The sequence below is a fragment of the Dreissena polymorpha genome, chromosome 8, assembly GCF_020536995.1.
Source record: "Dreissena polymorpha isolate Duluth1 chromosome 8, UMN_Dpol_1.0, whole genome shotgun sequence".
Taxonomy (NCBI): Eukaryota; Metazoa; Mollusca; class Bivalvia; order Myida; family Dreissenidae; genus Dreissena; species Dreissena polymorpha.
In genome coordinates this window covers 10,288,928-10,304,643 of record NC_068362.1, presented here as the reverse complement: position 1 = coordinate 10,304,643, position 15,716 = coordinate 10,288,928, and the positions used below count along the sequence as shown (strand labels likewise).

At 35.8% G+C, this 15,716-nt stretch overlaps 1 protein-coding gene across 46 annotated transcripts in view; it reads right to left on the bottom strand.

Moving 5' to 3' along the window:
* Window positions 1-15,716, bottom strand: part of LOC127841595 (glycoprotein-N-acetylgalactosamine 3-beta-galactosyltransferase 1-like) — a 53,173-nt gene that overhangs the window by 32,114 nt on the left and 5,343 nt on the right. For 45 of the 46 annotated variants that reach the window (XR_008031142.1, XR_008031143.1, XR_008031144.1 and 42 more), the window contains exons 2-5: window positions 13,017-13,212; window positions 11,011-11,079; window positions 9,688-10,373; window positions 7,618-8,452 (exon numbers count right to left, since the gene is read on the bottom strand). Coding sequence is in view for 1 of the 46 variants with exons in the window: in XM_052370519.1 (XP_052226479.1) it covers window positions 8,252-8,452; window positions 9,688-10,373; window positions 11,011-11,079; window positions 13,017-13,164 (1,104 nt within the window). In the remaining 45 variants the exon portion in view is untranslated. Of the gene's footprint in view, window positions 1-6,474; window positions 8,453-9,687; window positions 10,374-11,010; window positions 11,080-13,016; window positions 13,213-15,716 lie in introns of those variants that run through there. The other variant, XM_052370519.1, reaches the window with a different exon arrangement.

Genomic DNA, 15,716 nt, shown 5'->3' with positions numbered 1-15,716 from the left:
ATTAACAATTTACCATTGCGATTAAGTTTCCTTAAAAAAGGAATGAACGAAAACATTTGTCATGTAAAACAGTAATTTTGCCTTGAAATAGACTTTTGGTATCGTTTTTTATTGATAAAATCAAGTATAATGACATAAATGAGCGTCTTTTACGATTTACGAATTTAAAAGTTGAAAACCTAATTTTAATGTCTTTTAAAAAAATATAAAATCAGCAATTTCCTATACACTACTGCCAAACAATTGTAGCTGCAATTATTTATTTATTCATGATATTGAATACATTTATTTACAAACTCAACGGGCTAATGATATTTTTTATTAGGTGTTGAATGTATAAATACGTATCACATCGGAAACTATTAAACTAACATTTCGGCGTGAAACAATTTTTTCTCAATTAAAGGCTGTACAGATACATCAGTTTTACAGATGAGAAATATCTTAAAAGGAGATATTCGGCATATTCAATTATTGAAATGCACACACGATACAATGTTTCTTGTTTTCAATCAAGAGTTAATAATAGAAGAGTTAACAACATTAAATCGTGGTATGTTGCTAAGAAACGATTGCAATCGTTTAAAGTAAAACATGTTAACAAAATTTGCAATTATTTTTTTTCGTATTGGTGATTAGATATCGAACAATCTAAATTCTATTCTTGGTATAAAGCCAAATGCGCTCCTGAGGTCCTATGTATTTAGGTGGGCAAATCAATATGGCTCTGTAACAAGAAATATCCGAACGTTTCACATATGATATGAACTTCTTTAATAACGTCAAACACACGTATGTACACGAACCAAAACTGTCCATCCGTCATATATAAAACGTCCCCATATTAAGACCTCAATTGCAGCTTCAATTGCTCATTCGTCACAACGATCGTGAATATAGTAAGTTAATAAGATAGGGTTCTGGCTCACAATTCTACGGAATATCGTTAGAGCCATCGTGGTTACACATTAAAATCAAGAGGGCGACAATGTGAAAGTGCGATAGTACGACGGCGACAATGCGATAGTACGATAACGACAGTACGATAACGCGATAGTGCGATGGCGACAATGTGATAATACGATGACGACAGTTCGATAACGCGATAGTACGATGGCGACAATTCGACAATACGATGGCGACAGTGCGAAAGTACAATGGCGACAATGCGATAATACGATGACGACAGTACGATAACGCGATAGTGCGATGGCGACATTGTGATAATACGATGACGACAGTTCGATAACGCGATAGTACGATGGCGACAATACGATGGCGACAGTGCGATAGTACGATGGCGACAATGCGATAATACGATGACGCCAGTACGATACCGCGATAGTGCGATGGCGACAATGTGATAATACGATGACGACAGTTCGATAACGCGATAGTACGATGGCGACAATTCGACAATACGATGGCGACAGTGCGAAAGTACGATGGCGACAATGCGATAATACGATGACGACAGTACGATAACGCGATAGTGCGATGGCGACAATGTGATAATACGATGACGACAGTACGATAACGCGATAGTACGATGGCGACAATGAGATGATACGATGGCGACAATACGATATGACTATCGCATTGTCGCCATCGTGCTATCGCACTGTCGCCATCGTATTGTCGCACTGTCGCATTGTGTCATCGCACTATCGCGTTGTCGCATTGTCGCCATCGTACTATCGCATTTTCGTCATCGTACTATCGCATTGTCGCCATCGTACTATCGCATTGTCGCCGTCGTAATATCGCATTGTCGCCCTCTGGATTTTAATGTGTAACTACGATGGCACTAACGGTATTCCTTACAATCCGGGTCCGCTCAAACAAAATGCAGTCTCAGGCGTGGAAGGAGATAACAAACTTCGCAATACACACATAAACCAAGTCCACTACATGGTCACGAAATGGTTTTCGCTTGCGAGACGGTGATAAAACAAGATGATTAATGAAAGGCAATCACTTTAGCGCAGGTGTTAAGCGTGTCGGCTGGGGGAAGAACGCTTACCGTATACATGTTTACATGTAATAACACAAACGCCTATTATGAGAACAACTTCAATAGTTAAAATAGTTATATTAAAAGATCTTTAACGAAAATCAGTTCCCTAGACGGTCATTTTCTAGATTGCGATTAGAGTTTCACATGGCATTAACCATTGTGTGGGGTACTAAATAATACATAGCTGAATGCATCGTCATTGTTTATAATGTCTGATTGGAATAGAAAACAAGAGGGCCAAGATGGCCCTAGTTCGCTCACCTGAGAGGAGTCGGTTTATTCAATCTTTACCAAATGTCATACTTTACCTAGATATTGTCCAGACAAACATCCTGGTCAAGATTCATCATTACTGAACCAAAACAATGGCGCATGGAGTGTTTTTGTTTTTGTAAGATTTGACCTGGTTACCTATATTTTGAGTTAATCCCCCCTTACCAAACATCAAAATTTGCTTCCAAAAATAAATATTGTAACCAAGATTCATAAAATCTGAAACAAAAATGTGACCTCTATAGTGTTTACAAGGATTTTGTATCATATAATGAAAATTTGAACTATCTAAGGGCAATAATTACGACATTAATTAATTGATTTTGCTCATTATCAAACTTGACGGAGATCTTTCAGCAACTTTGATAAAGAATGCTTGAGAAAGGTGAATGCTACAGTGTTTACGGACGGCGGACAAAGACCAATCCTAAAACCTCACCTGAGCAATCAGGTGCGCTAAAAAGTGTGTTTCACCGATCTGAGCCATTTTTTCCAACTTGTCCGAGAAATCAATAACCAATGTATTGACTAAGTTTCACAATGATTAGGCAAAACATGTGACTTCTAAAGTGTTCGATCACAAGGTTTCTCTCTAGTCACATAAGGAAAACTGCCATACCCCCTGGCGGCCATGTTTTTTTAACGATCGGGACCATTTGCGAACTCATCTGAGATAAACATATAAAACCAATCTTTTCACCAAGTTTCATGATGATTGGGCAAATAATGTGAGTTCTAGAGTATTCACTAGCTTTTTTTACTATATAAATATAAGAAAACTGTCCCCCCGGCAGCCTTTTTATTCAACTGACCGGAACCATTTTCGAACTCAATTCTTGTATCAACGAAACAAATTTTCATACCAAATTTCATGATAATTGGACCAAAAATGTGACTCCTAGAGTTTTCACATGTGTTCACTATATACATATATAGAAAAATGCCCCGCCCACTGGCGGCCATGTTTTTCTACCGATCTGGACCATTTTTAAACCCGTCTGAGATATCAATAAAACCAATGTTTTGACCAACTTTCATGATGATTGGGCAAAAATTGTTACTTCTAGAGTGTAAACAAGGTTTCTCTATAGCCAAGTAAGGAAAACTGCCCCGCCCACTGGCGGCCATGTTTTTCATCGGACCGAAACCACTGTTTTTAATCAACCAAAATATCATTAAGGAGAACATTATGACCAAATGTCATGAAAATTGGGCCAAAAATGTGACTTCTAGAGTGTTCACATGTTTTCACTATATACATATAGAGAAAAATGCCCCGCTCACTGACGGCCATGTTTTTTTCACAGATCTGGACCATTTTAGATCTCGTCCGAGATATCAATAAAACCAATGTTTTGACCAATTTTCATGATGATTGGGCAAAATTTTTGACTTTTAGAGTGTTTACAAGGTTTCTCTATAGCCATAAAAGGAAAACTGCCCGCCCACTGGCGGCAATGTTTTTCAACGGACCGGAACCACTTTTGAACTCAACCAACATATCATTAAGGCAAACATTTTGACACAGTTACATGAAGATTGGGCATGAAATGTGACTTTAACAGTGTTTACAAGGTTTTCCTTTTTTTGACCTAGTGACCTAGTGTTTGACCCAGCATGACCCAGTTTCGAACTCGATCGAGATATCATTGGGACTAATCTTTTGACCAAGTTGCATGAAGATCGGAAATAAATGTGGCCTCTAGAGTGTTTACGAACAAATGTGGACGGACGGACGACGGACGGAAGGACGGACGACGGACGGACGACGGACAAAGACCGGTCACAAAAGCTCACCTGAGCAATCAGGTGAGCTTAAAAAACCATCACAGATTAACTCGTCCTTGAGTTGTAGAGTGTAAAAATACACTTCTGTAACAACAAAAATCTTGGCTCAAAGCCTGGACTCAGGTGGTGCATACTTTAAAGCTTAAAAAGAATCGCGTTTGTCGAAATGGACGTATACGTCTAGAAATCTTACTTTCGGTTTAAAAAGCGGTACCGGTTGATAAATAATAAATTACTTGCTAACTAGACTAAACATTTAATCTTATCTAACTAGACTATATATTTAATTAGAATATATCTGGTGGTTACAATGTATAAATCCGTATTTTTTGCGCTTTAAAACTAAAAAATAATTGCGTTTGTCGAAATGGACGTATACGTAAAGAAATCCTACTTTCGGTTTTTAAAGCGGTATCGTTTGAAAAATAATACATTACTTGCTAACTATGCTATAGATTTAATGACACTTAGCACACTTTCAAATTGCATCTATATGTATTGATTAACATGTATTTCATTTCAAGGTTAGAGACTTTTAGTCAGCAGTGAATGCTATGAAATGCATCTGGCAAAACTGTCCATGTTTTAAAGCTGATCAATAATTAAAATAATGAATTTACCATCACCAGAAGGTTCTGATACTGCTACATATCCAATTTCATCAGGATGAAATATTTGATGATAGCTTATTTAAACATTAAACTTTGAAGTTACAACAATAAAAATGTTAGAAAATCCCCCAATTGATTTTTTAAAAACTACAAATACACCAATATCCGATTAATTGGCACATTCAACTTAATTATCCTTTAAACTTATTTGGATGTCCGGTCAAAATAAAATAGCTAGCTTTTGCAGTTTTCATTAAAAAACGTCCAAACTTGAGTCTAAGGCGCGAAAGGACCTCGAAATATACACACATTTCCATTTATGCCTTCTCCGTCAATAGTTCGATCTCGCTATAATTTGTTCTTATACAATTATGGTTTATATTTAATCTGATTTATTGATTACCTGCATTACTTAAGCGCATTGTATATAATATAGTTTATATTGTATATTAAAATAATTCAAGCACTCTATCTGTTGTTGCCATAGTCCTGTTCAATAATGACGTAATGAAATGAAGGTGCATATCTGAATGACTCCAATACAGATTTGAATGACAAGAACCTTAAACAATGTTTATATTTTCTCAGCGCCAAGATGGTCACTAAACATTACAGAACAGAGCTAACTTTAAGTAATTCATTCCATGCGTACACACTAGCGTTTCTTTGGAAATTTCCTTTCAAATCACCCAATCATTTACTATATGAAACCCGTCGATAATAAATGACCTCCTCGTTTAATATTATTTGTGTAAAATAGCATAAATTTTTAAAATAAGCCAAACATGTCACATAATTTTAGAATGTTGGGTAATTTTCAATGAAATTCAAAGGATTGTTAATCTTCGTATTTTGAAAGGCACCGAACATTTTTGTGTGATTGGCTCCGCGTAAAAGATTTCGTTTTTATAGTTGTTAATTAATGGCTCATAAGAAGTCGCAATGAAGCCAGTGTGCAGAGCGAAAGGGAAAAAGTGATTAAGATCATATTTTTACTTCGGGATAAGTTTGACATTGAGCAAAAGGTTCGGATATCCGACGGTTAATATCAACAACAATTAAAAACAATGCTATACTAATACAACGGAATGTCGGCTTTAACGTACCGTTGCCGAAGCGTACCACTTAGCAGACTGAAGCGTACTTCGCCACAGTGTAACTTCTTTCATATTTAGCAACATTTTTTTGTTTCTCAGGAAGAATTCTAAATGAATAGGAAGATTAAATTAAGCACGTGGAATCAAAACATTACGATTGGCTGTCATTTCGGGAAGAGCCCTGATTGGCTATAATATTCGCAGGAACAATTAAATCTTCCTTAGAAAGAATTAAAAATAAATATTAAGATATAACAGCGCGCGTGAAATGTAACGCGTATTTTGATTGGTTGTTAATTTTAGCACAACCCTGATTGGCCATAACATTTGTAGGAATAATTTAATCTTCCTACGAAATATTCGAAATTCACAGGAAGAATTAAGATGACGCGGCTTAAAGGGTCATTAGTCACGAATTCTTCCCTAAGGAAGATTTATATCTTAGGAATATTTATATCTTCAATCAGGAAGATTTAATTGTTTCTACGGAAGATATAAATCTTCCTAAGGAAGATTTAAATCTTCCTTAGCAAGATACATATCTTCCTAAATAACGGCGATGTAGCAAAATACATAGTTTATGTGTTTTTAAATCTAAATAATTCTCTATAAATCAACCAAAGATGTTATATACACTAGTGTAGATTTCAACACACAGTTAGTTAAGAAAAATAATCGTGTAAACGCATTGAACACTAATGTCAATTTTATTTAAGGAACGTGCATGTTTATTAGGTGTTTTGAGTATATTGAGCTATTTGTATTCAATCTGTCTGCATTATAATAACCATGTTACAGACACTGAATATCTTTTTCATGTTAATATGCATATATTGCTATTAAGAATATAATATCAGTCATTCACATGCAAAAACTATTAACTTGTCAAAGTATCTTTGGTAGGTTTTGATATGCAAATAAGAAGACAAAAGCACTGATCTAATATTCAATTACTAAAACATGAACCAAACTTTGGTTCACATGACAATTTTGATGATAAGGTTTTCATGCTAAGATAACAACGTTTTATTCCATACGAATGTTCTGAGATCTTGCCAATGTCATTGCATTCTAGAAGTATAAACGCCGTCAACAAACAAAACATGACGACGTCTTTTTATAGTTAAATAAAAAGTACTTGCATTTAATCGTGAGTGACGAACAAGAAACGCACTCTGTACCCTGTAAACGCACATTCCAAATACGACACTTAGTAACAATGTGTGCACCATGTATCACGTCTGCATTTTCTAATTGTTGTCTAAGGCATTCTTTAAAAGTACCCTAAGTATAAAAATATGTACCGGTTGTATTAAGTACCAGGTTACGGAAAATATACTTAAAAGTACCACTGTGTATGACGGAATGCCTTTAAGCGTATTGTTCGTACCAGGGGCACAGTTTAGTGTACTTAACAGTACCCTCGTTATTTTTAAGGTGTACCTATGTCGACAACGATATATTGAGCATGACTAATATCATAACTGTACTAAGCATTCTCGATTTCTACACTCTTTAATGATTAATTATCCGCTCAATGGGTTTGAGCATTGGATTGAATGCTATTGCAGACATGTATTGGCCATAAAACACAGTGTCATTATCTTAATTTTGTAGAACATGTTTACAACTTTATGTATACGGTGTCCAATATCTTAGCAGCACGCTTATATGGATTGACCTCCGCGAATACCGACATCTACATATAATGCCGGTACACACATTATATCTTAAGTGTTGTATGCGAACGCTCAAACTTTCTTAACATAAAGCACGGGGTTGAAACAATCGTCTAATACAGGTGACGGATACGTTCATAGCATATACGTACATGTACAGCGCACGTTCTCATGTATTGCTCGATCAGTAACAGAGGGGGTAATCACGTGATATTAAAGATGGTGACTTCCATACCGAGACAGTTATTTTTACCTTTTTATACCCTTTATTACTTCTGTTTATTTATTTTAAATGACGCTCACTTTTCAGCCATAGCAGTAACAAGGTGATCAGCTTTTACCTCGTTTTTAAATTCGCTTTATATCTCGACTTTAGTCGGTGCAAATTTCATTAGTGGACCCCTAATTAGGTCATCACTCTAAGAAATTTTGCACCGAGTAAAGTCGAGATATAGAGCGAATATTACTTACAAAGAAACTTGCTTTCTAATATGGCTGGAAAGTGAGCGGAATAAAAAATAATAATACAAGTAATACAGGGTATAAAACGACGAAAAATACCTGCCTCGGCATGGACGTCGCCAACTTGTTTGTCACGTGATTAGCCCCTCTGATTAAGTAGTCCGAGAATACTCGGCACACCGTGCAGCATCGGCAAATTTGTGTCTTTTCATTCAAATGTACACCAGTGACGAGGTCAATTGATGTCCGAAAACCATGAACCCCCGAACGTATAAAAGCGTCTTGTCTCTAAACGATTTTTGCCGATAGTCTGGAAGTTATTGTTCATACAAGTCGGTCAATGACATCCTTCGGTTTGCGCATGTTTTCCACGCGCCCCGGTCTAAAAATAGATTTGTCGGCCTGGTTCCCTGCGGTATTGCGACCGTGTACATGGATTCGATACAGCAAATGGTCCATCATAAGCATGGATTCCGGCTTCATGTAATGAAAACTGATGGAGAAAGGACTGCAGCAGTTGTATCCCTTAAATTAGAAAATGCATACGGTTAAGGAGCATCGATGGTATTCCCCTTAATATAGAAATCTATTTTATGCTTTCCGGTGGTTTATAGAGAAATATCAGTGATTTAGAACTGATATTTCACTGTTTTAAACAGTGACAAATAACAGTGAACATATCGATATTGTTCACTGTTTTACTGTGAAATGACGTCATTTTTCGACGAAATGACGTCATAAATCCAGCGATATTAACCAGTTAAACTCTTTTACAATGTAAATAAACGGTGAAAAAAGCATTAAATAAAAAGAAAATTTGTTGGATTCGATGGAATATCGGTTTTAATTCACTCGTTATTATAGAAAATATATTTTTTCATTCGTGGCTGCAATATAGACATGTATACAATCAGTTAATATTTTCTTTTTTTCAGGAGGATAACTAGTTTCAATGTTGTATTGAGAATATCGTTAAGAAAATTATAAACAATGCCAACAAATATTTTTACAATACGCGCCTCCAGTGAATTTCGAACTCAGGACTACACAATGAGAAGTTACTACACGAAGTCCCGTTATCGGTAGAGCGCATGCGTGTAGCTGTGCCCCATTTACATTTCATTCACACAGAATTTACTACTTATACTGATTTTCCCGCGTATTCTAAATGTGTCAACGGATATATTATTTACCTTTATAAAAACAAATATTTATATAAGCGTTTATACAAACGAGACACGAGACAGAAACCATCAAGTACACACATACATTATCTTTGAAAATAAAATACCGTATCATCCGCACATATGTCGCTTTAAATAAGTTCATTGGTTAATAGTGGTATAGTGCTCACAAAAGAAAGCGAGTAACTTATGCCTTTAATAGAAAACAATTACGAATAATTATCGTTTAATAAGTATTTTAAATAAAATTGAAAACGTATGTACTGATCTTCTTCATCCTTTCATCTTCTTCATTCTTTCATATGATAGTTATACTATAACATTGTACTAGTATACAGGTAAATCCATGAACTAGCATGTTAACATGTATTCGTACAATACCTTGATAGTTATAAAAAAATCAAGTAAGAAAGTAAAGTAAAATTCTTTAGTGTTTAAAACATTTAAGATTAAGTTTTGAATTACTTAAATTTTGCGGGAACGTGACCACTGTGTAAAGATAAACAAGATAAAGTCTTTTAATATATGCAGCAAAAGACTATGTAACGAATCTTATTGTTTTTTGCACTCTCTTACCGTTTGTGGACGAGTATTTGACCAATCATATAAATATTCCGGCAAAAAGTCAAGTAAATATTGTTCAAACGGGTATGGATGAAAAGTCTCTCTTCCCAAAAAGTCCATAGTAGTTAAAACTGGTACTCCGACAATTTTTAAACACTTTCCAATTTCAAAGTCTTCGCTCACTTCCGGTATTAGATACGTTTTAGTCAGTGCGCATGCGTCATTTTTCAAATTATAATCGACCATCTGCCGTAAGGCAGCGACACTCATGACGTACCCAGCTCCGCCACTCATGTAGCCGTGGTTTTCAACGTACATGTTGAAATGGTATCCTAGGTAACCGGGTTTGTCTTTTTCATAATTACTCAACAAAAAGCGGAGATTCTCCATTATGACGTAGGTATCGTCGTCGGCCTTTAACACCCAATCAAATGTGCCCATGAGATTCGTGTATGCGTGGATCATCGCGTGACGAACTTTGTAAATGAGATTGTTTCTTGTTTCTTTGTACGGCGTCATGATTACGTCATCCTTTTCGTCGCGTGTCTGTAGAACGAAGTAGTGGCTATTGCAACGTCGTGCCCAAGTGGCGTTAACTGCGCGTGCGCGTGTATGGAGGTTCGTTTCCGTAGTGAGAATGAGGCACAGAATTCGGACCTTGTTGAAAAGAGCGTCGGCTTCAGATGTATCCACAAACTCTGTGAAGAAATAACTAAATTTTACTAAATAACAAACAACAAGATAATAAGACAACAACAACACCACAAACAACAAAAGCCTGTAATTTAGGAACGATTTGGTTATCTTTGATCGTATAATTTCTATACACACACTAGATATATTTGCATAACAACATATTCTATTATCACTAATTGATTAAGATAATTAGCATAATTCAGTCGATTCATAACAAACGAAATTAATTTGAACCATATAGACATCAGAATCCTTCTGATTATTTACTTTCATAAAAACTGTACCCATTGTAACATGCAATTGATTACTTGCGTTGCGGTAGACGAAGGCTTTATATCGGGAAGTAATGTTAAATAACGCTTACCATTCCGTGTTTTAGCAAACAAATTTATGGAAGCCAAAAATACAAAAATATAATAAAATGTGTTTTCCCCACCAACCATGAAAGTACCCCTATCTTGAAAATACGTTGACGTGAAGACAATACATTAATGAGTTAACTGTGGCATGAGTTCGTTGAAATACATTCGTAATGTTAAGAGTTAATTCACATGTGCCGTAAGATCGTTGAACAACTGTCGTAACTTAAGTGTGTCTTAGAAATTTGATAACGTTGGGCCCTGTCGACTTCAACGTTACCTGCAGTTCTTGGGTCGGTCTTCAAAAGATAACTGATGTATTCTTCCACTGGGCGAGAGAACCCTGTCTCTGGAAAATAAATCGAAAACGAAATGAGCCGCGTTTTGGGGTAAAGGGGGTGAATACATGTGCGTTAAGTGTCGTCCTAGATTGATCTGTATAGGCCGCACAGGCGAACCAGTCAAAGGCGGATCCAGGGAGATCTGGAGAATAAATACCGAAACCGAAATGAGCCGCGTTTTGGGGTAAAAGGGGGTTTATGCATTTGCGTTAAGTGTCGTCCATATTGAACTGTATTTTCCACACAGGCGAACCAGGTACGACATATTTCGCCTGAACTGGACTGTCGCTTAGGATTCATTTAAGATAACAAAATTCCAGAAAAGCGGTCACTGTCTATGACTAAAAGTGGCTAATCTTTGACGAGAATTTACGCACATGCATTTCTTTAGTTTAAACCTATTTATTTTAGCTCAGAAACGCTCTCGAGTCCGTTTCCTGGGCCTATAACCAGTACATGAATTGCACCCCGTTTTTCCAGAACGCGACTATATTTTCGCCAAAGCGTCATAAAGCACAATTTTCAAACACCATTGGTTGACCGTTCGTGTTAAATAAAGATTGAATGTGTTTGAAGTGATAATTTAAGTATTCAGTTGCAGTTGTCCCTTGCCACCGAACCATGTTCGGCAGTTTTCGGATACATGCATACTTGTGCGCATTTAAACCTGTGAACTGGCTCACTCCGGAAAGTGTGGAAAGTTTAACCCTTTGCATGCTGGGAAATATGTCGTCTGCTAAAATGTCGTCTGCTTAATTTGATTTTTTTTCAAAGAATACAATCAGAACAGCAAACAGTTTGGATCCTGATGAGACGCCACGTTCTTTGGCATCTCATCTGGATCCAAACTGTTTGCAAAGGCCTTTAAAATTCGGTTCCAGCGCTGAAAGGGTTAACGGACCGCCGTGATGTGACTGGAATATTGGTGAACACGGAAAAAACAACAACAAAAACCAGGAATTAAAGTACATACGCATCGATTACCCGCGAATTATCAGTGATTTTTTGGCAAATATAAACAATTCACATTCGTGTTTAAAGGGGCCTTTTCACGTTTTGGTCAATTGACAAAATTAATGTTTCAGATTCGCAAATGTTCGTTGTATTTATAATATGTGTGAGGAAACAGTTAAACTGAACATTTACCATGCTCTTTTAAAATATACATTATATGCATCTTTTGACGATTTAAAAACATTAAAATTATTACGAGTTTCAACGCGAAACGATTGGATAATTTGGAGAGTTCTTTTGTTGTCGTTATATTGTGTGATACTCCGAGGATTGCTAATATAAAGTATAAAATACACTACTCGTTGTATGAGCACGGATGGCCGAGTGGTCTAAGATTTTTTTACTCCAGGGCTTCATGTGTCAGTGGTTCGAGCCCAGTTGAGGGTTACTTTTTTTCTTTCTTTAATTTTTTTCTTGTTTTTTGTTACTGGAGCTTTTTAGATCCAATGTTTACATTTATCAATATATAGAGCATTTAATGACAAACGTCGATACATGCCAAAATCTGTGAAAAGGCCCTTTAACGAAACAAAGTGTAGTAATATGAAAGCTATTTTATGTAAAACGCTATTTTCGGTCACCGTGGCGTAGTAGATATGGTTTACGCCTAGCTACCGGGAGGTCACGGGTTCGATCACATGTGTGGGAGTGTTCTGTAGATCTTTCCGAAAGACACCATTTACGGGTTCTTCCCAGAAAACGAACTCGATAGCGTTTTAATAAGCATTAGGCTTACGATACAATAGAGTTAAAATAAAGAGTTCTAAACTGAACACAATTGTATTGAACGCAATTATACTGCTAACTGTTTTATAAGAATCCACCCATAATGCCCAAATGTAACTACCACTACAACCGATTTTTTTTCACTTTTTCAAAGATTGTTTGTGTTACATCAAACAGATGTATTCTAAATAGATATTCAAGGTACCTTTTACACCTCCAAATGCAATCCTGATATATTGGCCGGATGTCGCCGTATCCAACGAGTACAGAAGGACCAGCAATGCGCATATAAGCCCAGCCAACGTACCAGTGGACCGGAGGGACATACGGCACCCATGCAATTTTATCAGCATTGTTTTCTTCAACGTGTCAACCTTAAATTGCCAATTGGCTAATATGACCTGAAAAAAACCCAGAGACAAACTATAACATGAATAATGTTATCAACATAGTTTGCCTTTCAATGTTTCCCCCTTTAATATTAAAAGGACATTAGTTAAAGAGAGTATGCACGATTTTTATATGTGTTAAATCGTAATATATTGATAAAAATATGTAACAATAACACACAATAGGCAAGAACATTTATGCATTGAAGACGAATTTCATAAAATGCAGAAAAGACAAATTAGCTCCCTTAGCCGATTGTGACGAAGATATTTCGCACATATTTTCCTATAATAACCGAAGCATTCGTCTTTTATTATGATCGTAGTTAGTGTTCGTGTGTCATATGAATAGATATCGCTGCAGAAAATTAAAATGATACGTAAAACTAAATTTAGATTCTCATCGTACATGCATGATATACATGCTGGCGAATTCGACTGTACAGACATTTTCGATTTCAGAATTAAATATCTGGCTTATTTCGCATTTTTCGACACATGTTCTTCTTAACTTTTATTTTAATTTATATTGAAATATATGCATAATAAGTTTGTTACACATTTTATATAAATTCTTAAATATTCTTAAATATTTGACAGAATCGTGAATAATCTCTTCTATATGGTCAAAAAGAATAACTGACAAAAACATAACATGTATAACATGTATGGTTTTGCTTATTGAATCTTCTATTGAAGGGACTAGTTCAAAGCTTAACAAAATGACAACTTTAAAACAATGCATACAATTAATTTCAACAAGAGCTGTCAGAAGACAGCGCGCTCGACTTTTCGAGTGCTTGACAGTGAAACGTAAGCCATCATGGGGACATTGTTCATATTCAATAAGGACAAGGTAATATGGTCATATTCTAACTGGAAGAGGACCATAATTGAAACATATTGATCGCGTATGTTTTAAAGAAGTGGTAAATTACAGACGATTCTGTGTTCAGGTATATTTTCAACAATTTATTGAACATTTGTAAAGACATTGAACAAACTAGTAAGATTATATTTCGAGTTTGATAGCAATAGCTTGGGTGGGATGGTTGGACGGTCTTTCAAAAATAAAATAATAATTTTTTTTTTAACATGTTTAAAATCTTGTTTGAGTGTGTTGGGGAGGGTGGAGAAGGGGAATAATGTGGGGGTGAGATCATTTATTAAATGAAATTTAAAAACTAAGGGTACAAAAAGGGGATTTTTTGCTAGGGGGGATTCTGGAGTGGGGCGTGGGGGATGGTTTGGTGGAGTCCATTGTGGTATGTCAGGTAAGTGTTGTTTTGTCAAAGTATGAATCAAATCTGATCCTAGATAAAGAAGTTATTGCAATTTAAGATAAATGTATTTATTTGACCTTGAGATTCAAGGTCATTCAAAGGTCAAAGTCAACTTGCCAGGTACAGTACCCTCATGATAGTAAGAAGGAATTTGAAGTTTGTAAGCAATAGCCTTGATACTTAAGAAGTAAAGTGCATCTAAACACAAAATTTAACAAAATATTCAAAGTTACTAAGTCAAAAAGGGCCATAATTCCGTCAAAATGCCAACCAGACTTATGCAACTTGTCCTGTACAGTCCCCTTACGATAGTTAGCGAGTGTTCCAAGTCTGAAAGCAATAGCTAGGATACTTTAGGAGTAAATTGGACAAAAACACAAAACTAAACAAAATTTTTAATTTTCTAAGTATGAAAGGGGCCATAATTCTGTCAAAATGCCAGTCAGAGTTACATAACTTTGCCTGCACAGTCCCCTTATGATAGTTAGAAAGTGTTACAAGTATGAAAGCAATAGCTTTTATACTTTAGGAATAAAGTGGACCTTAACACAAAACTTAACCAAATGTTCAATTGTCTAAGTATAAAAAGGGGCATAGTTCTTAAAATTATGCTAACAGAGTTATGCACCTAGACCTACACAATTGTCTTGTTGCCATAAAGAAGTCTTTCAAGTTAATTATCTTTGATTTTGTAAAAGTTATTTGCCTTTAAAAAAAACTTTAACCAACGCCGACGCCGGGGCGAGAAGTATTGTGTATAGCTCTCATTTTTTATTCGAAAAGTCGAGCTAAACATAAATGAATTAATTAGATTCAAACATGCAAAATAACAGTGCGACAAACAAAAATGTTAAAACTATATATTCGTGTATTGATATTCATACATCGAAATCGTAATAAGTAAAGCATATGTAATAATTAAATAAATTAAAAGATATCAAACATATTTCGGCCATACCTAGCCTCTATCGAAAGTATAAATATAAATATGCATACATGAAGTGACGTCATACAGTAAAATTACGTCATTTGGCGGTCGTTTGTAAAGCTTTTCTTGGAAAATTGAGCAAAAAACGACTTGAAACGTGTATTACCCACATAGTGTTTCAACAATAAGACAGATTTAAAAGTCTGCGTTATGCACATGACACAGTAGCGAGTTATCTTTTGCTTTTTAGGTCCCGGGTTCGATAGTGTTTTTTTTAATCGACCTCCTTTTTGAGCTCAAATATT